This window comes from Taudactylus pleione, unplaced genomic scaffold, assembly GCF_031769625.1.
Source record: "Taudactylus pleione unplaced genomic scaffold, aTauple2 ptg000910l, whole genome shotgun sequence".
NCBI lineage: Eukaryota > Metazoa > Chordata > Amphibia > Anura > Myobatrachidae > Taudactylus > Taudactylus pleione.
Window position 1 is genome coordinate 597,515 of NW_028285311.1, and position 25,242 is coordinate 622,756.

At 47.2% G+C, this 25,242-nt stretch overlaps 2 protein-coding genes across 3 annotated transcripts in view; one reads left to right on the forward strand and one right to left on the reverse strand.

Moving 5' to 3' along the window:
* Positions 1-25,242, reverse strand: part of LOC148473814 (uncharacterized) — a 336,188-nt gene that overhangs the window by 16,263 nt on the left and 294,683 nt on the right. The window lies entirely within an intron of this gene.
* The window catches only part of LOC148473815 (uncharacterized), a 155,462-nt gene continuing 135,091 nt past the window's right edge, over positions 4,872-25,242 (forward strand). Inside the window, exons 1-5 of the mRNA XM_088459442.1 lie at positions 4,872-4,932; positions 9,998-10,138; positions 10,768-10,959; positions 11,216-11,291; positions 11,403-11,504. Of these exons, the coding sequence (XP_088315568.1) occupies positions 4,906-4,932; positions 9,998-10,138; positions 10,768-10,959; positions 11,216-11,291; positions 11,403-11,504 (538 nt within the window). The 5' untranslated portion in view covers positions 4,872-4,905. The remainder of the gene's footprint in view (positions 4,933-9,997; positions 10,139-10,767; positions 10,960-11,215; positions 11,292-11,402; positions 11,505-25,242) is intronic.

Consider the following 25,242-nt stretch of genomic DNA (forward strand, 5'->3'; position numbering starts at 1 on the left):
CATGCGCTGGGGATCTCCTACCTTTTGCTCGCCAGCAGGACATCTTGTCTCTGACTGCTGTGCTACTGACTGGGTCGGCGGCCATCATGCAGAACCCGGCTGGCTGCTTATGGTCCTGCCAACGGCCCCCCTTGGCCAGCACAATTTTACTGATTCAGGGCCATCCGCAGCCGCTTTATGCCTGCCAATGACTGACTGAGGAAGGCAGAGGATGCTCCCTGGCCGCTCTGTCACAATGCGAGCAGCTGCAGCCAGACAGCAGTCTCTGCTTCCTCCCAGCAGTCAGCCATGTCCATGTCTACAGCTGCACATAGTGTGTGGGCCAGTGGTGCCACCCATCTGGGACATCGGCTGGGGCTGGCTTTCTTTGCTCTGTCCCACCTCTTTCCCCTCCTCCTATTCTTTGTGCTGACTCCTTTCCGGGCCCCAGCACCCATGATCTGTCCCCCCTCCTTGTCTCAGTGCCACCTCCTCTTCAAGAACAAGAGGTAATCAGGGGCAATTGGGGTAACAAAGAGCAGTCGTCAGGGAGAGAGCACTATCGAGCTGACAAGGAGAGATCACCTAGAGGAGATGTTAGTGCAGATGGCGTCAGGAAGAGGGCACAGTATGGGGGAGACAGGGGACAAAAGCAGCGAACAAGGACCTTAGTTAGGAAAAGTGGAGGAAAGAGGTTGAGGTTATTAGGAGTGGGGACAGGGTGGGGCAAATGGTGAAAGAAGAGAAAAGGGACACGGAGAAGGGGTAATAAGGGCAGAGGAAAGGATAAGTCAGAATAGGAGATTATGTCATCAGGGACATATGGGAGGAGACAGTGAGAGTTATAATAACACCGCCACAGCCCAGACTCTCATGTTTAAAAAAGAAAAATTGTTTATGCACCAATAGATGCCCCACCCCGCTGTAGCTCCACCCACATTATTCACAGCTCCGCCCATCTATGCCTCCCCCCCTCCCAGGAGTTCCTGAACCTATTTTTCTAATATAGGATGAGTTTTATCATTCACAACAAGTGAGAGAACTCGCTGCGTATGATAAATAGTGCTCCGGCCAATCAGCTCCCAACTGTCATCTTACAAACAGATAACAGTAAGGAGCTGGTTGGTTGGAGCAACATTATCATAGGAAACGAGTTTTATCCCTCGTTGTGAATTATAAAACTCATTTATAAATAAGGCCCAAAGTACTTTATATAGCACAAATGCCGGCATCGGAATCCTGACAGTGATAATGAGGGCAATTTTCAGTAAGTATTCTAAGGCTAAACCTAACCCATACTCCCGCAGCCTAACCCTAACCACCCCCCCTCCACCCGCAGCCTTAGCTTAACCATCTCCTTTGGCACCAGTTCCCTCCCCTCCCGCAGCCTAACCCTAACCACACACCCCCTCCACGGCCTACCTCATTTCAGCAGCCTTACCATAACCCCCCCTTTGGTACCCTAACCCTCCACTCTCGCATCCTAACCCTAAAATTCACCATTTGAAGTTGTCGGCATTTTGACCCGTCCAGATCCTGCAGACATTATAGGGCGCATCAGGATTCTGACTGTCGGGATACAGACTACTTCCCATACATACATGTTATACCTTATACCTATTATGTGTTATTCCTTTCTCTTGACAGCTCATTAGTGTTATTATTACTCTGCATCTGCTGCTATATAATAACCGGACACCACAGGCTGCTCCTCCTGTATAATAATAACAGGACACCACAGGCTGCTCCTCCTGTATAATAATAACAGGACACCACAGGCTGCTCCACCTGTATAATAATAACAGGACACCACAGACTGCTCCATCTGTATAATAATAACAGGACACCACAGTCTGCTCCCCCTGTATAATAATAACAACAGGACACCACAGGCTGCTCCCCCTGTATAATAATAACAACAGGACACCACAGTCTGCTCCCCCTGTATAATAATAACAACAGGACACCACAGGCTGCTCCACCTGTATAATAATAACAGGACACCACAGACTGCTCCCCCTGTATAATAATAATAACAACAGGACACCACAGTCTGCTCCCCCTGTATAATAATAATAATAAATACAATTACCTGCTCCCAGCCGCTCTTTGCCTCTTCCTGTAATAGAAAAAACGCCCCCCATACATAACCACGCCCCTCTCTATCTCCCGTGTAGCTATGGGTACTACCTGCCCCGCCCCTCATATCATAGTCACCGCCCTCCTCTCAATCCCATCAGTGCGGTGATTGGCAGCAGCGAGTAGCCAATCAGGCGCCACAAAGTAGGAGAGACGTCCTGTAACTAGCAATCAGCTTCATCACTAGAGTAACAGCTGTATAGTGTAATGGTGTCCTCATGTACGGTGACCGGCGGCCATATTCTTATAGTCTCCCAGTCACAGAGCACAGGGGGCGGGGCCACAGGGGCTTTAGCTGCCATTTTGTCATAGATATTCCTGACAGCCGGACCCAGGTAACCTGTCCTGTATATATTATATTATTATTATTATATAGGGGAGGGGAGGAGAGGAGACTGTAGAGTAATATATGAGGGGAATAACACAGCTCACAGCACATACTGATATGTGCTATTATTATTATATAGGGGAGAGGGGACTGTACAGTGATATATGAGGGGGAATAACACAGCTCCCAATACACACTGATATGTGGTATTATTATATAGGGGGGATGGGACTATACAGTGATATATGAGGGGAATAACACAGCTCCCAGCACACACTGATATGTGGTATTATTATTATATAGGGGGGAGGGGACCGTACAGTGATATATGAGGGGGAATAACACAGCTCCCAGTACACACTGATATGTGGTATTATTATTATATAGGGGAGAGGGGACTGTACAGTGATATATGAGGGGGAATAACACAGCTCCCAGCATACAATGATATGTGGTATTATTATATAAGGGAGAGGGGACTGTACAGTGATATATGAGGGGTAATAACAGCTCCCAGCACACACTGATATGTGTTATTATATAGGGGACGGGACTGTACAGTGATATATGAGGGGAAAATAACACAGCCCCCAGCACACGCTGATATGTGGTATTATTATATAAGGGAGAGGGGACTGTACAGTGATATATGAGGGGGAATAACACATCTCCCAGCACACACTGATATGTGTTATTATATAGGGGACGGGACTGTACAGTGATATATGAGGGGAAAATAACACAGCCCCCAGCACACGCTGATATGTGGTATTATTATATAGGGGGAGAGGGGACCGTACAGTGATATATGAGGGGAAATAACACAGCTCCCAGCACACACTGATATGTGGTATTATTATTATATAGGGGAGAGGGGACCGTACAGTGATATGAGGGGGAATAACACAGCTCCCAGCACACACTGATAGGTGGTATTATTATTATGTAGGGAAGTGTTGGCTAACCTTGACACTCCAGCTGTTGTGGAACTATATATCCCAGCATGCCCTGCCACAGTTTTAGCATGACCTAATAGCAAAACTGTAGCAGTGCATGCTGGGTTATGTATTTCCATAACAGCTGGAGTGTCAAGGTTAGCCAACACTGATGTAGGGGGTGGGGACCGTACAGTGATGTATGAGGGGGAATAACACAGCTCCCAGCACACACTGATATGTGGTATTATTATATAGGGGAGATGGGACTGTACAGTGATATATGAGGGGGAATAACACAGCACCCAGCACACACTGATATGTGATATTATTATTATATAGGGGACGGGACTGTACAGTGATATATGAGGGGAAAATAACACAGCCCCCAGCACACACTGATATGTGGTATTATTATATAGGGGGAGAGGGGACTGTACAGTGATATATGAGGGGGAATAACACAGCTCCCAGCATACACTGATATGTGGTATTATTATATAGGGGAGAGGGGACTGTACAGTGATATATGAGGGGGAATAACAAGCCCCCGGGACATATGTGATATTATTATTTTATATTATAATATTTTATTTAATAAAAAAAATATGCCCAATCGGTGACTCTTCCTTGTCCATAGGCCCCCATTGAAAAATTACTTACCATCTCCCGTTGACAATAGACCCCCCCTCCGTCCCTGTTTTCCTTTTACAACCCCCCTCCTCCTTTATGACCAATGCATTTTATTTTTTACTGTTTTACCCACCCCTTTTACCTTCTTTCCCTTCTTCCCTTTTATATATTGTCCCTGCTTTACTAGCCTCTGCTGCCACCTTGTGTCTGTGTATAGTTATTGGTAGGGTTCCTCATAGCCTCTTACATCGTGGAGATTGTCCCTACTCTGATTGCCTCTGCTGCCACCTTATGTCCGTGTATAGTTATTGCTAGGGTTTCTCATAGCTGCTTACATCATAGAGGTCTCTCTCGCTGCTTCCCTATTATACATTGTTCCTGCTCTGATGGCCTCTGCTGCCACCTTGTGCCTTGGTAGAGTTATTGGTAAAGTTTCTCATAGCCGCTTACATCATAGAGGTCTGTCTCGCTTCTTCCCTATTATACATTGTTACTGCTCTGATGGCCTCTGCTGCCACCTTGTGTCTGTGTATAGTTATTGGTAGGGTTCCTCATAGCCACTTACATCATAGGGGTCTGTCTCGCTTCTTCCCTATTATACATTGTCCCTGCTCTGATGGCCTCTGCTGCCACCTTGTGCCGGTGTATATTTATTGGTAGGGTTCCTCATAGCCGCTAACATCATAGAGGTCTCTCTCGCTGTTTCCCTATTGCACATTGTTGTTGGCCATAGTACCGCTTTCCCAGCCTTCCTGGATGTCTTCATGATAATATTTTTCCATCCTTGTATTTCTCTCACGGCCGAAGTTTCTTCCCTTTGTTAGATCTTAGATGTTCAGCTCTTCCTCCATGTTGTGGCTGTAATGAGTCCAGTTCTTGGAGATAACATCCATGATAACAGCGGCCGGTGGACAGATGGTAAAATCTGGATTCAATTTGGATTTTTTTTTTTTTTTCTCTGTAGCTTAAATTGGTTTCCACACTAGGTCGTTGTTTCCATCACTAATTCTACTGTGGATCACGCCTGGTCATTGCTTGGGTCCTTGCTGTTAGATTTGTGCTGTGTTCTCTATTAGAATAAAACTGGTGTAATAATGGTTTTCTTGCAAACATCTGTTTATTGACCTTCCCATTGGATACGTCCCATTGTATATGTAACAGTGTTCTCCCCAGAATTTTTGTCCAGCTGGGTGGCATCAAGAAGTAGCCGGGTGGGGTCCTTCGCTATAATAAAATGTTTTAAATCCTGACCTTATAATGATTTAAACTTGAAATAACAATTTATATATTAATTCTCCTCCTCTTCTTCGTAGAGGCCCAGTTGTCTGCAGCTTTATCATAATCAAAGTCTGTAGGATCTGGTCCCTCTAGTGAAATCAGCGTCACGGTATTTAGTGCTGGCACCAAAAAACAATATTTTTGATACAGCCCTCAGATACTGGCCCCTATTGCAGGCTACACAGAATGTAGTTTTTATACAGCAGCTCCACAGATACTGTCCCCTAATGCAGGCTCCAAAATACTGTCCCCATAGATTTATTTTTTCCAGCTCCAACACAGAGAGTGGACGCAGGTCTACTCTTTTTAAACAGTTTAGGCAACTGTTTCCGCCTGAACAGTGCGCCTGTGCTTTTATAGTGTTCCCTCTAGCTCCGGCGGCAGGCAGGGCGCCGGAGCTAGAGAGGGCAATGTTGTGCGCACGCCTTCGGTCGCGCGCGCGTCCGAAAAGGGGCATGGTTACGAAAAGGGGGCGTGTCTATAAGAAGCGTCCCCCTTTTCGTCATACTTGGGGGCGTGCCCGGCGCTTACGGACATGCCGGGCAGCCCCCAAGCGCTGCAGAAAGGGAGAATAGACGCCGGGCGCATGCGCCCGGCGTCTATTCCCCGGCGGTGACCGGGTCACCGCATGTTTGTCCACCCGCGGGACACTGCGTCCCGCGGGTGAGAACGGCTCCCGCAGGCTGTTAGGGCAGGGCGCTTTTTGCCCTCCTCCTGGAGGGCAGGGTGCTTTTTGCCCTCCAGAAGGAGGGCAGGGCGCCGCGCCCCGCTAAAACAGCCTAGCGGGAACACTACTTTTATACAGGGGGAGGGATCTTTGCCCTGCAGTCTGACGCTGCCCCTGCACTGTGTTGGACAACATCCCCCCCGCCCTATTGCAGTATCCACTGCCCGGCACTCTCACCCACCCCAATGCCACATCCCCTGCCCAACACCTCCCCCGTTGCATAGCCGCATCCACTGCTCGGCACTCTCACCCGCCCCAATGCCACGTCCCCTGCCCGGCACCTCTCCCGTTGCATAGCCGCATCCCCTGCCCGGCACCTCCGCCGGTCCCATTGCAGCGTCTCCCGACAACTCCCCCGCTCCAATGCGCTGCGTCCCGGAACCCTCATGAACATGTAACGTTGGCATGTCTGGCACCCGTGTCCGTGGCAACAAGGACACATTAAGGGTGACCGGGCGGTAGGAGACGTGCATGCGCATTGTGGGGGGAGTGCGAAGTGCTGGGCGGTTTCTTGCTGGGCGATGCGCCCGGAACATAGAGCCTGGGGAGAACACTGTGTAAGAATAAAGGATATCCCTGGCTGAGGAGATGAATTTGGGCCTTATTGAGAACTTGATCGGAAACATTGCTTATTATTTCTTTCTGTTCATTTTCTCTCCAGTATCTTCCTTCTAGTATCCCCTCCAGTCTCTTCTCTGTCTCGGTTCCTAGGATTTTTTCTCTCTTTATATTCCCATTGGTCCCGTTTGTATTCCTCACAGCTCCTCTGAGTGATCTAGGTCCCGTCTGTGTTCCTCCCAGATGCCCTTAGCGATCCAGGTCGCGTCTGTGTTCCTCACATCTGCTCTGAGCGAACCAGGTCCAGCCTGTGTTCCTCACAGCTGCTTTAAGCAATCCAGGTCCTGTGTGTATTCCTCACAGCTGCTCTGAGTGGCCCAGGTCCTGTCTGTGTTCCTCACAGCTGCTCTTAGCAATCCAAGGGCCTGATTCAGACCCGGCCACTAAGCCACGATTGCACGCTATGGCCGATAGTTGACCGTCTGCACGTGCGTATGCATCGCAGTGAGCGAGCCAGTCACTGCAATCATGAATCATGCGCTCGTAGCTCAAAGAATGAGCGCTACTTTGAGTGACAGTGCCGTTTGTGGGTGGTAACAGGGGAAGGTCCTGGAAAATGGGGGAGTGGATGTGCAAACGCAGGTGTGTCTGAGTGTCAAAACGGCGTTCTATGGGCGTGCATAAATAACTGTCATTAGACATACGCCAGGAGCCCGACGCCCGGCATCCTGATCGAAGGGATGCCACGCAGATAGCCGCGGGGTGGGGGGAAGGTTAGGTTAGGGGCTCACCGGGGGACTTAGGGTTAGGCACCCCCCGGGGACTTAGGTTTAGGCGGCGGGGAAGGGGGGGTTAGGTTTAGGCACTGGGGGGAAGGTTAGGGTTAGGCACCCCTAAGGGAGGGTTAGGGGGTAGAAATAGGTTAGTAGATACTTACCTTTGACTATCAGGATTTCTTCCTCTGCCGGGATGCCGCTGTTGGGATTCCAACCGCCGGGCATGGGTCCGGTGGTAAATCATACCGACGGCTGCGAAAGTGCGCTGCGTTGCGTCCAGGTCTGACCTGCCCCCCAGGTCCCATCTGTGTTCCTCACTACTGCTCTGAGCGATCCAAGTCCCGTCTGTATTCCTAACAGCTGCTCTGAGCAATGTAGGTCATGTCTCTGTTCCTCACTGCTGCTCTGAGCGATCCAGGTCCTTTCTGTGTTCCTCACAGCTGCTCTGAGCGATCCAGGTCCCGTTTGTGTTCCTCACAGTTTCTCTGAGTGATCCAGGTCCCGTCTGTGTTCCTCACGAATGCTCTGAGTGAACCAGTTCCCGTCTGTGTTCCTCACAGCTGCTCTGAGCGATCCAGGTCCCGTCTGTGTTCCTCACAGCTGCTCTGAGCGATCCAGGTCCCGTCTGTGTTCCTCACAGCTGCTCTGAGTGATCCAGGTCCCGTCTGTGTTCCTCACAGCTGCTCTGAGTGATCCAGGTCACGTCTGTGTTCCTCACAGCTGCTCTGAGCGATCCAGGTCCCGTTTGTGTTCCTCACAGTTTCTCTGAGTGATCCAGGTCCCGTCTGTGTTCCTCACGGCTGCTCTGAGTGAACCAGGTCCCGTCTGTGTTCCTCACAGCTGCTGTGAAAAGGGTCCTGAATTTCTTATGTTTTTTGCTTGGGTACCAGATCATTTATTAGTGGCATGCACAGGCGCAATAAGGAGTATATAGCTATAATGCTCAGCTACAGGGAGTCTTTATAATGGAACAATGTATCATATATATGTGCGGGGAATAATCTATTGGCCATTTCCCAGGAGAGACTTATGGGGGATTTCAGGAATCACTCTCAGAGCTTGTGAAAAAGCTCTTTCAATATCTCCGCAAATCCCCATTACAATTTTGTATGTATTTATGCATGGATTTTCTTTCTATGTATGTATGTATGCATGTATGTAATACGTCTCTAGGAAATAGAGTGAATAGTGTCATTTGTGTAATTATGAGGTCTGACATCATCCTTTTCTAGGGTGAAATTAAAACAGAAACCAAATCACCTGGAAAGCCCCGTTTCTGTTCTGTTGTTATGTAACTGGATACTTGTAATGACAGCTGAGTCAGGAGCATAGTGAAATATAAATTGTTGATTGAAACAAAACCATAGTGCAGGCAATGCAGAGAAGCCAGGAGTGATACATGAACCGGACGGGAACTGGTGATAAACAGAAACTTGAAAGGCTGCAAAACTGGATGCAAACAAGAACCATATACTGCAGAGTGGGTGAGTCAGAGTCACATACAGTAATAGGAGGGACAGCTTGCAGAGGCCCAGCTGGCTTTAGCTGCACATACTATAGGCTGGAGATATACAGACTGGATACAAACAAGAACCATATGCTGCAGAGTGGATGAGTCAGAGTCACATGCAGTAATAGGAGGGACAGCTTGCAGAGGCCCAGCTGGCTTTAGCTGCACATATGATGAGCTGGGGATATACAGACTGGGTACAAACAAGAACCATATACTGCAGAGTGGGTGAGTCAGAGTCACATGCAGTAATAGGAGGGACAGCTTGCAGAGGCCCAGCTGGCTTTAGCTGCACATATTATAGGCTGGGGATATACAGAGTGGGTACAAACAAGAACCATATACTGCAGAGTGGGTGAGTCAGAGTCACATACAGTAATAGGAGGGACAGCTTGCAGAGGCCCAGCTGGCTTTAGCTGCACATAGTATAGGCTGGGGATATACAGAGTGGGTACAAACAAGAACCATATACTGCAGAGTGGGTGAGTCAGAGTCACATACAGTAATAGGAGGGACAGCTAGCATAGGTCCAGCTGGCTTTAGCTGCACATATGATGAGCTGGAGTATTACAGACTAGATACAGGCAAAGGCAAAAAGCTGCAGAGTAGATGAGACAGACTCACAGACAGCACTAGAGTTGCAGTTTGCAGAGTCCAGTAGACAGGAGATCAGGTTCAGGCCGTGGAATACAATCCAGGGAAAACAATGACCAGCAGGGGGCATGGTGAGGGACAATAATAAATAGTCTGTGAGGCAGGTGCATGTGGTAAAACAGGGGAGTGATATTAACTCCTGCATGTGAGGAGACAATATCAGAATGCATCAGCAGCACCTCTGGTGGCACAGAGGTACTGCAGGCCAGATACAATATAAAGGACAGTGTCCTATCACTGATGTAAATTTCCAGTGGTGCAAAGAGGATTTGATATGTGTCTGGAAGGAATAAGACCCCCGGCTAGGAGAGGAATATTGGTGTAACCTTATGCAAAACAGCGTAGTGTGACGGCAGCTGGGTCACAGGAACCTCTGAGAGACACTGACTGGGGCTCTATGGCTGGGGGCAAAGGGGAGGCTTACTGGTCACTTAGTGTTATATGTCTGTGTTATATGTGTTCTCTGTGATTTATTCCTAGAAAGTCCTGCTGGGAGGAACCAGTCTTAATTACACGTTCTGTATTCTCACTGATTCACTGAGGATGGACAAGGACGGAAGTCACAGGACTGAGAGGATCTTACATCATATCCTGGAGATCATCTGTCTGCTGACTGGAGAGGTGAGAGGGTCTGGGAGTGTCACAGTGACATCACTTATATCTATAGTAATAATACATGGACATGACTGGAGTTGACAGGGATCTGGGAGTGTCACAGTGACATCATATATCTATATAAATAATACAGGGACATGACTGTGGAGGTGAGGGAATCTGGGAGTGTCAAAGTGACATCATATATCTATAGCAATTAATACAGTGACTGGGGAAGTGAGGTGGTCTGGGAGTGTCACAGTGACATCACTTATATCTATAGTAATAATACAGGGACATGACTGGGGAGGTGAGAGGATCTGGGAGTGTCACAGTGACATCACTTATATCTATAGTAATAATACAGGGACATGACTGGGGAGGTGAGGGGCTCTGGGAGTGTCATAGTGACATCACTTATATCTATAGTAATAATACAGGGACATGACTGGGGAGGTGAGGGGATCTGGGAGTGTCACAGTGACATCACTTATATCTATAGTAATTAGATAGGGACATGACTGGGGAGGTGAGAGGATCTGGGAGTGTCACAATGACATAACTGATATCTATAGTAATAATACAGGGACATGACAGGGAGGTAAGGAGTTCTCAGAGTGTAAGTACTGATATTTGGTGTCTCCCCCAATACACAGGATTACACAGTAGTGAAGAAGACATCCAGTGATTTTGAGACACCCAGCAGCCATCCCTGTATGTCAGGAGGGCTCAGCAAGACCCAGAGCCCTATCACGGTGCCTCCACCTCACTCACTGATACATGAGAGACATAATGACCAGAAGATCCTGGAACTCACCAATAAGATCATTCAGCTGCTGACTGGAGAGGTGACCACTGGGAATGGGACATTATACAGTAACACCAGGAGATGTGTCTGGGTGAAGACTGGAGAGATGACTGCTGGGAATGGGACATTATACAGTAACCCCAGGGGATGTGTCTGGGTGATGACTGGAGAGGTGACTGCTTGGAATGGAACATTATACAGTAACACCAGGGGATGTCTCTGGGTGATGACTGTATCATTGTGTGTGTCAGGTTCCTATAAGGTGTCAGTATGTCACTGTCTATGTCTCCATGCAGGAGGAGGAGTATATAGAGGAACACAAGTGTCTGTACAAGGACTTGATGGAGAATCACCGGCCCCTCACATCACAAGGTAAGAGGAGACTGTCATTTATTGTACAGGGGAGAGCAGGTATGGGGGCCCCCTATATACTCACATAACCTGATTTATACAATGTATTCAGTCACTGTGTGTCTCCTACAGATGAACCCAGTAATAGAAATACCCCGGAGAGATGTCCCCATGCTCTTTATTCACAGGAGAATCACAGGACCCCAAAGGAGCATCAGGTAGGTGGGATTTTGGGTCTCCCCAATAGATCAAATTGACTGTCACTAGATGATCTGTACAGAATCTGTGTGTCTGTTACGCTGATATTATATTGTGTAATTTTAAGTAATGACATCAGACATTATGCAATTTTTTATTCTCTGATTTAATTAGGGTGAATATCTGATTAATATTAAGATGAATGATATAGAGGGAGAAGAAGAGACGTATGTGACTGTTGTGAAGGTAGAAGATACAGAGGGAGAAGAAGAGACGTATGTGACTGATGTGAAGGTAGAAGATACAGAGGGAGAGGAAGAGACGTATGTGACTGGTATGAAGGTAGAAGATATAGAGGGAGAAGAAGAGACGTATGTGACTGATATGAAGGCAGAAGATATAGAGGGAGAAGAAGAGACGTATGTGACTGATATGAAGGTAGATAATACAGAGGGAGAAGAAGAGACGTATGTGACTGATATGAAGGTAGAAGATACAGAGGGAGAAGAAGAGACGTATGTGAGGGGTGATCAGCAGTGTAAGAAGGAGGAAATCCCTACTGATATCAGCACAGGTGAGTAATGAACATTAATTACAGAAAAGAGTCACATATTCTCATTGCTCAGTCACTACAACATTCTCATATCCTACACTCTCCTCTGTAACTAGAAACTAATGAGGAAAATGTGTCTGCCCAGTGGGGTAGTAAGGAGCCATCAGCCCCTATTATACTCCTATTCACCCCCTCTCATCATGTCACTGTGTGTTACGAGCCCAGAGATCTGACCAGTCTCCTCCCCACACTCTCTGGTGTATCTCATACATCAGGAACCATCAGCCCCTATTATACTCCTGCTCTCCCCCTCACATCATGTCACTGTGTGTTACCAGCCCAGAGATCTGACCAGTCTCCTCCTCACACTCTCTGGTGTATCTCATACATCAGGAGCCATCAGCCCCTATTATACTCCTGCTTTCCCCTCACATCATGTCACTGTGTGTTACCAGCCCAGAGATCTGACCAGTCTCCTCCCCACACTCTCTGGTGTATCTCATACATCAGGAACCATCAGCCCCTATTATACTCCTGCTCTCCCCCTCACATCATGTCACTGTGTGTTACCAGCCCAGACATCTGACCAGTCTCCTCCCCACACTCTCTGGTGTATCTCATACATCAGGAACCATCAGCCCCTATTATACTCCTGCTCTCCTCCTCACATCATGTCACTGTGTGTTACCAGCCCAGAGATCTGACCAGTCTCCTCCGCACACTCTCTGGTGTATCTCATACATCAGGAGCCATCAGCCCCTATTATACTGCTTGTCTCTCCATCAGATTATGTCACTGTGTGTTACCAACCCAAATATGCTGTATAGTACACACCACAACGCACACGTCACACACACTTCACCTACTCACACACAACCACACATTCGTCATTGCACAATGTCCCAGTCTCTGTGCTTGGATGTCTGTACTGTTGTGCTTTAATTGCTGACCTGTCTCTGTTTTCTGCTCTACCCTACAGCTGTCTTCTTTTTTTGCTTTTTCCCATCTGTCCTACACCATTCCCCTACCCTGTCCTGCTGCCTCCCCCGCTCTGTCCCTGCACCATTCCCCTACCCTGTCCTGCTGCCTCTCCCGCTCTGTCCCTGCACCATTCCCCTACCCTGTCCTGCTGCCTCCCCGCTCTGTGCCCTGCACCATTCCCTAGCTCCGTTCTTCTTCCCCGCTCTGTGCCCTGTGCCATTCCCCTGCCCTGTCCTTCTGCCTCCCACGCTCTGTGCTTTGCACCATTCCCTTACCCTGTCCTGCTGCCCCCCCCCCGCTCTGTGTCCTTCACCATTCCTCCACCCTGTCCTGTTGCCTCCCCCGCTCTGTGCCCTGCACCATTCCCTTACTCTGTTCTGCTGCCTCTCCTCTCTGTGCCCGGCACCATTCCCCTACCCTGTCCTGCTGCCTCCCCCGCTCTTTGCCCTGCACCATTCCTTTCCTATCGCTCTCCTTCCCTCTCAGCGGTTATATACAGTGACTCATTACCCTAATTTAATAACATGACTCTGGTGGGGCTACTCTCCCTGAGGATGACCAGAGGACCATATAGAAGCTGCTTGTGCTACATATATATCCACCTGGAGAACTTTGTGTAGTGTGGACGCAGTTGTTGGTAATTAGCCCACAAGTCTCCTGTGTGTATGTGTGAGGGCGGTCTAGATGGATATTGTGGTTCACCAACGTCACTGGCTAATTAAGAGCTTCCTGCTCTGTGATGCTGACTAGGGAACGTTACCCAGGAAAGTCTGCATTTGGGGGAGATATACATTGGTGATGTGCTATCTGCCTGTCCCTGGGTCTATGACATGTGCTGATAACGTGCTTGTGCCATTTTATGCCAATATTTTATCTGTTCATCAAGAGTCTTATTTGTAGTTTGTACCTGAATATTAAACCTATTCATTCATAATAGTTACAAGGTGGTGTAGTGGTTAGCATTGCTATCTTTTCACACTAAAGTCATGAGTATGATTCCAAACCAAGGTGCTATATGTGTGGAGTTTGTATGTGTTTCCGCCAACCCTCCAAAAATCATAGTGGTTGATTTTCTTCTGACACAAATTAACCCTAGTGTGTGTATATGTGTGTCCATGTGGTAGGGAATATAGATTGTAAGCTCCACTGGGGCAGGGACAGATGTGAGTGACTAAATATTCTCCGTAAAGTGCTTCTCAGTATATCTGTGCTATATAAAGTGCTTCTGAGTGTGTCTGTGCTATATAAAGTGCTTCTCAGTATGTCTGTGCTATATAAAGTGCTTCTCAGTATGTCTGTGCTATATAAAGTGCTTCTCAGTATGTCTGTGCTATATAAAGTGCTTCTCAGTATGTCTGTGCTATATAAAGAGCTTCTCAGTATGTCTGTGCTATATAAAGTGCTTCTCAGTATGTCTGTGCTATATAAAGTGCTTCTGAGTGTGTCTGTGCTATATAAAGTGCTTCTCAGTATGTCTGTGCTATATAAAGTGCTTCTCAGTGTGTCTGTGCTATATAACATGCTTCTCAGTATGTCTATGCTATATAAAGTGCTTCTCAGTATGTCTGTGCTATATAAAGTGCTTCTCAGTATGTCTATGCTATATAAAGAGCTGTGAGTAATAATAATAATACAGTTATTGTATTTCCAGCAGATGGACGCACAAGCAAGAATGACTTGGAGGGAGATCTCATCTTGTCTACAGATATTAAAATAGAAGATAACATCACACAGGAATCTCCAGGAGATAATCCCGTTATGCTAAATATACATCCAGTACCTCACAGTGTGGATATATTATCTGACCCCTCTAATTCTGAGCAATGTTCTCCTGATACCCCAATTTTTGTTACACATAGTGCAGCTCATACACCTATTAAACTATTTCCCTGTTCTGAGTGTGGGAAATGTTTTACTCAGAAATCAGCTCTTGTTATACATAAGAGAAGTCACACAGGTGAGAAACCATTTCCATGTTCTGAGTGTGGGAAATGTTTTAGAACCAAATCGAGTCTTCATGTACACAAGAGAACTCACACAGGTGAGAGGCCATTTCCATGCTCTGAGTGTGGGAAATGTTTTACATACAAATCACATCTTGTTACACATCAGAGACTTCACACAGGTGAGAAACCATTTCCATGTTCTGAGTGTGGGAAATGTTTTACACAAAAATCAGCTCTGGTTACACATCAGAGAAGTCACACAGGTGAGAAACCATTTCCATGTTCTGAGTGTGGGAAATGTTTTACATATAAATCAGATCTTGGTAGACATCAGCTGTCACACAGGTGAAAAGCATTTCTATGAGCTGATACAAAACTAAGTTGTAGCAACACTGCAGTCACACAGTATTTTAACATTTTAAATTATCCATCTTGGATGTACAGCGCTAGTGACATCTAAACAACAATAAATAACTAATATAAGGCTTTATAAAGATTAATTAAAATTTTGTATAGTATTTAATATGAAGACTCGGGCGGTGACAGATTTTGTCTATGCCATCAGGAAGAGATCTGGATGTTCTAAATGAATTTGCTCCACCCAGATGGTTTAATTTAATCAGTCAAACTCATCACTATTACCTGACATCTCTGTCCAGATAGACAAGAGCCCCTTCACATAGTCCTACCTACCACCTAGATATTTGTTATACTCCTCTGTATGACTCCACTTACCTAATATTCTACCTTTCTTCAAGGTCCATAGGCTCTACCGGGAGACCTTCGGGTTTTGATGATGGGAACCAATCCGGGCACCACGCAGTTAAAGCTTTCAGCTCCCAGGTTGCCTTGGGTCCACTCTCCCTATACATCGAGCCAGAGGCTCCTCAGTTTCGTTGGTGCCCGGCCGGAGTCGGGTCACCATTTTGTAGGGGGGGGCTGGTCATCAGCCCCTAACGCTTATTTCTTGATTTTATTTTACAAAGACTAGAGCGCACAGCAACAGACTGTCTGTGTGACGTCTGCACTGCAACTCTGTCAATCCTCCGGTACTGCGACGCCAGTACTGATCTGGGAATCTCGGCGGGCATCTAGGGGTCAGCGCTAGCCAGGGCCCCCGGAGAGGACCTAGACTGCACCCAGACATCAAGGGACAGGTAAGGCGGATCACCGTTCGCGGTGACCCATGTGTAATGGCAGTCGACACCTCCAGTCTAGGGAGGTGCTGGGTGTGGACGCAGGCTCCGGCCATCGCATTTAACTTGACCACCAGGGGACATGTTGGTGCAGGAAACCAGCGTCCCAGGACTTAATAACCGTCCAGGGGAGACAGCTTCCCTGTTTAAGCGGCTCCTCAGCTCAGCGCGCCATTCCACTGCGGTCTGGCTTCTCTGAGCTGCTCTCCTCCTCCGGACACGCCTCTGAGGTCTCTGGCGGCCATTTTCTAAGGTGCAGTCGCAGTTCTCCCAGGACAGTGCGTGGTCTGGTCTCCCTGTATACCTCTCGCCAGGGTCAGCGTATGTAGCGCTATTTCCTACCAGACACTGCGTCTGTGTAGTTGAGTATAGTGCCGCTTTGCAGCGTCTTTCCTGCATTGTATGTGACTTGTGCTAGTGCTATCTGTGTCTTTTTTTTTTCTATCTGTCAGCTTTTGGCTACACTCTTTCTCTCATTCTGCCCTAATACAGGTGTTGTTAGGGTGGTTCATATCTGACCTCATATATATATATATATAGAAGAGTGGTCCGGCACTCTCACTTTTGTGTATATTAATTGCTGGGGTGTTTTCCAGGGTAGCTTTGATAGTTACCCACAAATATATTTACACTATCATCGTGTGATGAAAGGAAGACACTCTCCAGACTTGGCTTTGAGTTTGCAATATTAATCAGTTTAATAGGACATACCAAATTAATTTGCCAACGTTTCGGTTCATTAAGAACCTTTGTCACGGCATCTCAGTATTTCTTAACATCAGCAAGTTTTAACTAAAATTGGGGTACATAATAACAACATCAGCATATGGTCTAACAGGCCCTATATTATTTACCCAATATGAGTTTTACTGGGGAAAGAATGTAATAAAGCCTCCTTGTGGGCGCTATTTAAACTGAGACGCAGTGCTGGCAAGGATGCTCAGAGAAAAGACATACCTCACCTGACCTATGGACCAACAGGTAAGACGCTACCAGTTAATGGTAGCAATACACTGGCACATACATACACCACTGTCAGTCTGTTAAGCTACAATCTACCAGCAACTAGTTTATAGCAGCCATGCATTGGCAGATGCATATACTGCCTTCAGGCAGTCAAGCTCTAATATAAGTACTACAATTGTATGTTATATGTAGCACCACCATTCCCTCACAGGCTAATGTTATCTCACCTAGCAACTTGGTACTAGTGGTGTTAAGCACATGATGAGTATATACTCTGGCAGCAATAGTCTAAATACATGTATATAGTATCCTTCTGTCACTATGGAGACGTGCATGTCTATTCATATGTATATATCTGTGTATGTATAGATTTGTGTACCAGTCATTGCATGTATAGGCTTTATTACATTCTTTCCCCAGTAAAACTCATATTGGGTAAATAATATAGGGCCTGTTAGACCATATGCTGATGTTGTTATTATGTACCCCAATTTTAGTTAAAACTTGCTGATGTTAAGAAATACTGAGATGCCGTGACAAAGGTTCTTAATGAACCGAAACGTTGGCAAATTAATTTGGTATGTCCTATTAAACTGATTAATATTGCAAACTCAAAGCCAAGTCTGGAGAGTGTCTTCCTTTCATCACACGATAATAGTGTAAATATATATATATATATACGCAACACAATATTTGTGAGATCTGTCACATACTGTTGTGTACTGCACTGTGCCATATTTAGGCAACAGGTTCCTGCATCTTACCTTAGCATAAGACAGGACCAGTATATTTCTGCCTGTTAGTATTTATACATACTTGTGGTTGCTTTATACTCGGGGCCTGATTCATCGCTCTGAATCAGGATGTGTTGTTTTTTTTTTTTAAACCAGGCCGCTCGCAAAGCTGTGGGTGACCACCCACAGCTTGTGCGAGTGGGCTGGAGCCCGTCGCGATTATCGCGACCATCGGGCTTGCGACGAGACCCTGGGGTAGGGTCTCGACTGCCGCAAGCCTGAGTGGACTTCCTGCTCTAATAGAGTTCCTAAGGGAACACCTGCATTTGTGCGGCAACCCTCCCTACCTGCCTACAAAACGGGGCGAGCTGTCACTCACCATCGACAGCCACTTGTAGCGAGCCCCGGAGCGACTGAACTTCAGTCGCTCGCCGGGGCTCGCGCACGCCGGACGCAGCGTGTGCGCAGAACATAAACATCGGGCCACTTGTGAGCGGCCCTGAATCAGGCCCCAGTACCATATTGTGTGTCATTTTACCCTGTAGAAATGGCTGACACGGGCAATGCACACATTCCTGTACCCATGCCGCAATCTTGTAGATATGTACTGCAGTTTTCAGTGAGGAGGATGTGGTTCGGGATGGATTATGTGTGAGGTTTTATAACCCTCCAGGTTCCTTGAACTCCCCAACATCAGTACGGGAGCCACCTTGGGCGACTTTTTCGCATATGTTGGCCTGTATTGTGGACCGCCTGGCGGTCCCGGCTGTGTTTTCCCCTATGGGGGTACCACAGCAGCTCATCCCTCCCTCACAGGGACTGCCACTGGTTATGCAGACCCCTCCTGTACCACAGCAGGTGGTCATTCCTTCTATGGGATTACCACAGGGTGGATCTCCACCATCAGTGGATGTTTTCTCTATCTCAGTACAGTGTCTTGCAGCAACCTCTCCTCTTCAGACCATGTTGCAGAGTGAGAAACCTGTTAGACCAGCTAAGCGTCCTGTGTTGTCATCTCAATCCACACAGCTGTCAGATGTCATCTGATGACGGAGATGTTGCTCATGCCTCTAACCCCAACTCCCCTCGTCATGAGGCGGAGCCTAAGTCAAGGATTATATTCCTGCCCTGGTGCGTGCGGTCAGATCCGCATTGGTTATAGAGGATGATGAACCAGCCCCTTTTAAACAGATAGAGGAAATACTGCCGAAGACACTTATCAGATCAGCTGGTGGATCTCATGGCTGATACCTGGCAATCGCCTGGTACAAGGTATCAACCTCAGAAACGTTTGACCTCATGTTACCCATTTCCTGAGGTTCATTGTAAGAAGTGGGAATTACCACCTCCGGTGGATTAACCCGTTACACGGTTAATTAAAAGTGCAACGTTACCTATGCCTTCCATTTCTTCCTTAAAGGATCCTATGGATAGGAAGGTGGAAACTTGCCTAAATTCTATATACTCTCTTTTAGGAGCTGTTGCCCAGCCGTTCATGGCTATCTCCTCGGTAGCTAAGGCTATAGAGAGTTTGGCTGATACACTTGAGGACCTTGGAAGTTCCAGAGAATCAGGTGCAGTGATCAGCCATATTAGGGATGCGGCTGCATATATCGGTGAGGCCACTCTGGATGCTAGTCTACTTACATCTAGGGTCTCGGCTGCGGCCATGTCTGCTCACCATTCCCTGTGGCTATGATATTGGAGCGTGGATGCTGATCTAAGAAAGGCCTGGAGGCCTTACCCTATAATGGAGAGATTTTGTTTGGTCCAGACCTAGACAAGATTGTTGACACGTTGGCCAAATCTGCATTTCTGCCCTTAGCATCTGCTCCTGCAAAGTCTCGAAGCTCCTCCTTTCGGTCCTTTCATACCCAAGGAAAATCCAAAGGACAGTCCTTCCCTAGGCAGTCCGCTGCCAAGAAGACTGCCAAGCCTAAGAAACAGGCCTGGAGCACTAGACGCCCGGCCTCCAAACCGGAGGATAAGCCTGCAGCCTAACGGGACGGGGCTCCCTCTAGGGGACCCCAGAGTGGGAGGCCAACTTCAGTTCGCCCAGTTCTGGTGGCAAACCACCAAGGATGCTTAGGTATGAGAAGTGGTTTCAGGGGTAAGTCCTCTCATTCCTTTGAAGGCCTCCCCGCCAATTTCTCTGCACAGGCCCTCCTTCGTATAAGAACAAGGCCTTGCAGATCCAGAAAGCCATACAGTCCTTGCTGCAGGCAGGTGTAATTGTACCAGTTCTGCCATCTCAACGAGGGACTGGATATTCTCTCTTTCTGGATCAGAAAACGAATGGGTCTCATTGGCCTATTCTCAACCTCAAATTTCAACAAGTTCCTCAGGGTGCCAAGGTTCCAGATGGAAACCTTACGATTCATCATACTGGCTATGGAACCTGGGGATTACATGGTATCACTGGACATTCAGGATGCTTACCAAAATTATGGCTGTCATGGAAGCCCACCTGCGGAGTCAGGGTATCCAGCTCCTACCATATTTGGACGACCTCCTCTTGTTAGCAAGTTCTCCAGAACTACTTCATTACTACCTCCAACTGACAGTTGCTTGTCTACAAGCACACGGGTGGTTAATCAATTGGAAAAAGTCCACCCTACTTCTCTCACAGAGAATGGTTCATTTGGGAGCCCTTATGGACTCTCACAAGCAGAGAAAAGATCTCCATGCTGCAGCTGTGAGTACGCAGATGTCTCCGCAGTCGCCAGATGTCAGTCCACTCGGCTATGCAGGTTCTGGGATCCATGGTGTCCACATTCGACATGGTGGAATATGCTCGGTTCCATTCCAGGCCCCTGCAGGGGCTGATCCTCCAGGTGGAACAGATTACCCCACCGGATCAGAGCTCAGACGATAGTACTTTCTCTGGAGGTGCGTCTGTCCCTTTCCTGGTGGCTACAGACATCTCGTCTAATCAAGGGTCGCCCTTTTTGGATCCCGGACTGGATACTCCTAACAACGGATGCCAGTCTCCGGGGATGGGGCGCAGTGACCGGTCCACACTCCTTTCAGGGCCAGTGGACAATGGTAGAAGCATCCCTGCCCATCAACATATTGGAATGTCAGGCTATGTACAGGGCCCTCATGCTGGCAAAGCACATTCTTCAGGGAAAGCAACCATCAACCATCAAGGAGGACTCATAGTCGGGCAGCAATGTCAGAAGTGTCACGCATTCTGACGTGGGCAGAATCTCATCTCCCGCCCATTTCGGCAGTGTTCATTACGGGAGTTCTCAATTGGGAAGTGGACTTCCTCAACCGTCATGACGTGCATCCAGGGGATTGGTCTTTTCACCAAGAGGTGTTTCAACTCCTAGTGGACAAATGGGGTCTCCCAGAGGTGGATCTCATGCCCTCCCGAGACAATCACAAGTTACCATTGTACAGGTCAAGAATAAGAGATGCCGAAGCAAGCCTGGTAGATGCTGGTAAATTCCTCCAGTCTCCCTGCTTCTTCGGGTCCTTCGGAAGTTCAAGTAAAATGAAGGCACAGTCCTGCTGTTGGCTCCAGCTTAGCCCAGACGTCATTGGTACTCAGATCTTCGGAGTCTCTCCATTGACACTCCATTCCTGCTGCCTCAATGTCCGGACCTGTTGTCTCAGGGTCCTTGCCTTTACCTGGATTGTCTGTCTTTGATGGCATGGCTCTTGAGACATCACTCCTAAGGTCCAAGGGATTCTCTAGCTCTGTCATCAACACGATGTTTAGAGCGCGTAAACCTGCCTCCACCAGGATCTACTACACGGCGTGGCACACATATTTGCAGTGGTGTCGTACAAGAGATTACGACCCTCAGGTGTTTTGAATTAACAGAATACTGGCATTCCTTCAAGCTGGATTTGACCTTGGCCTACAACTGGCCTCATTGCATATCTCTGCACTGTCAGTACGGTTCCAACGTAGAATTGCTCTGCTTCCGCATATCCACACCTTCCTCCAGGGTGTCCTCTGGATTCAACCTCCCTTTGTCCCCCTAGAGGCTCCTTGGGTTTTGGCAGTAGTTCTTCGGGCCCTTCAGGGTCCTCCATTTGAACCACTTGATTCAGTGGAACTTAAGTGGTTAACAGCTCAGACTCCTTTTCTTCTGGCTATTGCATCTGCCAGAAGAGTCTCAGAATTAGGAGCGCTCTCCTGTTGGTCTCCTTTTCTGATATTTCACCAGTACAGGGCTGTACTTCGTACTCGCCATGAGTTCCCTCCTAAGGTTGTTTTTAGATCCATATTAATCAGGAAATTATAGTACCGGCCTTTCTATCACCATACCTCTCAGCAGATGAGGCCTCATTGGATGTGGTCCGCACCCTCAGGATTTATGTGGACCGTACCAGTTCTCTTCGGAAATCAGACTCCTTGTTTCTACTCTATGGATTTCACAAGAAAGGATGGCCAGCCAATAAGCAAACTAACTGAGAAGTTTACAAGCAAGCAGGACTGACTGTTTCAACTTCTGTTAAGGCTCATTCTACTCAGTCCGTGGGTTCCTCGTGGGCAGCTTGCCGTGGGGCCTCGGCTGTTCAGCTTTGTAAGGCAACCATGTGGTCTTCTGTCCAGACCTTTTTAAGGTTCTATGCATTTGATACCTTCGCCTCTCAGGGTGCCTTCTTTGGGCGCTGGATTCTCCTCTCAGCGCAGGAGCGTCCCCAGGACTGCTTTGGGACATCTCCAAGGTCTCCCTGTGGAGCCTATGGACCCTGAAGAAGAAAATGAGAGTTATGGTAAGGACTTTGTTAACTCTATTTCTTTGAAGTCCATAGGGTCGACAGGGCACGCGCCCTGACGCACCTGGCTTCATATGGGATGTTTCTGGTCACCGGTTTCCCATCTCCTTTTGTGTGAGAATGTGATTCTTGAGTGTCTTCCTTCTCTCTTATCCTCCTTCGGCCTTTGGCTTGTTACCACCTGAGGGGCCTCTGACTTGGGGGCAGGGTGGACCCAAGGCATTTTGTGAGATGAAATCTTTAACTGCGTGGTGCCCGGATTGGTTCCCATTAACTGCACCCCAAGGTCTCCCTGTGGACTCTATGGACTTTGAAGAAAGAGAGCTAACAAAGGTACATTTTTACCATAATTAATTTTTTGTTTATCCATATGTATGTGTGTATAATATATATATATATATAACACTTCCCAACTGGCGGCACTCACAGGACTTGAAGCAATCACATTACATCAGGAGACCAGACCCCATTTACTAACGTTTCAGGGGCAGGTCGATCCTCAATGATGTCACTGGTCAGTGACGCGCGCCCCCTGGTGCTTCCTGTTTCCCGGTAGGTTGCCTGGCAACAGAACTTAAACAGAAGAATAATCACCCCATGTGTATATAAATAATAGAATGGAACAGGTTGTATATGCTGGAAATAATGCATAGAAATAACCAATTGTTCTTTAAGCCATCTACTTATGAAGCATAAAACCGCATACATATAATATATTCATGAAAAAAGGGAAGAGCCAATGTAGACATCATATATCTCTATTTGTACTTAGTGTCCACATATAATCAGAATTACTTTTAAATGTACTCACTATCTGTATAGCAGCACAGAAGATCCCATATCAGTTCGAAATTCTATTCATCTATTAGAAACAAGGTTAAAATTCTGGTTTAGGTCCCTGGGTGCTATGGCATTTAGGTGATGTATCCACCTCGCCTCCATTCTAAGCAAATCCTTTGCTCTATCCCCCTTTTTAAGGGTTTTGGTGCCTGATCGATAATTTTATACCTTAATGTGGACAAGTTGTGTTTGAATTCTTTAAAATGGCGGCTACAGGTTGTTCCTATTCACGACCATTAAGCGCCAATCAGACCGATGACCGATGTAAGGCCATGCATCCTCTAAACTGCCTTGTGGTCTTCCCTATGTAGAAAGGACCACAAGGACAGTGTAGGTAATAAATTACATGGGTGCTCAAACATGTAAAAAGCTGTTTGATAGGGATCTGTTTGCCAGTTTTTGGGTGCAGGTCGTGTAACCTGTGCACTCTGGTTTACGAGCTAAGAAATTATCAGCTGTTGAAGCTCTTTGTGAGGTTACATCATTATGGACTAAAGTCTCTCTTATCAGTGCCCAGAGCACTAGGTGTATGAAAGTTTGAAACTCCGTCTCTCAGTGATGAGCTGCAGCTGGGCCTGTGCACCTGTGAAAACCTGGAGTTCCACACCTCCACTGCTACTGCAGAATGCACAGGCTTCACTCTAGCCTCCCTTGGAGGGAGCTGATCCCACAGGAATGTGGGCAATTCATGTCAGAGACAACCTGTCTTACCACAATATATATATATTGTGACATGGTCAGTATAATTCCACATAAAGTAAATGTGGAATATCCAGATCTCCCAGGTTTGGCAGAGCAAAAGCATTAGGAATGTGAAAAGTCCAGTTCAGGTATTGCCTCAATCAGAGTCTGGAAAGGCAGCTGTGTGAGGCTGGTGTAAGAGCTACAGAGACACTGGGGAAACTGATCCTGATGGCGAGATAGTCACCCAGGTTATAGGCACGGGAGTGACTAGTGTTACGGGTCTAGTGACTAGTGTTACGGGTCTAGTGACTAGTGTTACGGGACCTGCGACTCTTCTGAAGAAATATTCTGTATATTGCTGTTTGGAAGACTTTGTGTAACATCTTGCATGTGAAACTGCCATATCCTGTATACCTGCCCGTGGTGAGAAATAAAGCTGCTGATGGATTTCACCCAGTCTATGGGATTCTTGTCACATATATATATAAATGTAGTGAAATAATGAAAATATTTATTCTTTTTTTTTTCCAATATTAAATTTTTATTTTCAGAAAAATACAGAGAAAAACATAAATGGGGAATAATGCAATATAAAACATAAATGGGGAATAACGCAATATAAAACATAAATGGGGAATAAAGAAAAATTAAATAACTGGTAGAGGTACATACATTGCAAACATATCTTTAGGTCAGAATAGACCATAGGTCCATAAATAGAGAACAACACCATATACAAATACATAATCGATCACATATGCAGGCTATTTAACCACTTGCCTGGCATGGTCGTATCAGATATGACCATACCAGACTGGGCTTTCCCTGACATGGTTGTATCTGATACGACCAGTCAGGAAATCTCTGTGGGCGGCTGCTGGAAAATAAGTTTCTAGCCCTCCCTGTGGGCCAGCCGATCACTTCTAGCAGTGATCGGACAGCCCAGCGCCAGCACACCCACCCTCGACAGCAGCCCGGCGGCTGATGGCAGAGCAGAGCAGCCGCCGGGCAGAGAAGGACAGCGCTATCAGCGCTGTCCTCTCTCTCCCTCCACCCCCGCTAGCAGCAGCCAGGTGGCTGCAAACTAGACAGAGCAGCTGCCGGGCAAATAGAAGGTAGCGCTTTCAGCGCTGACCT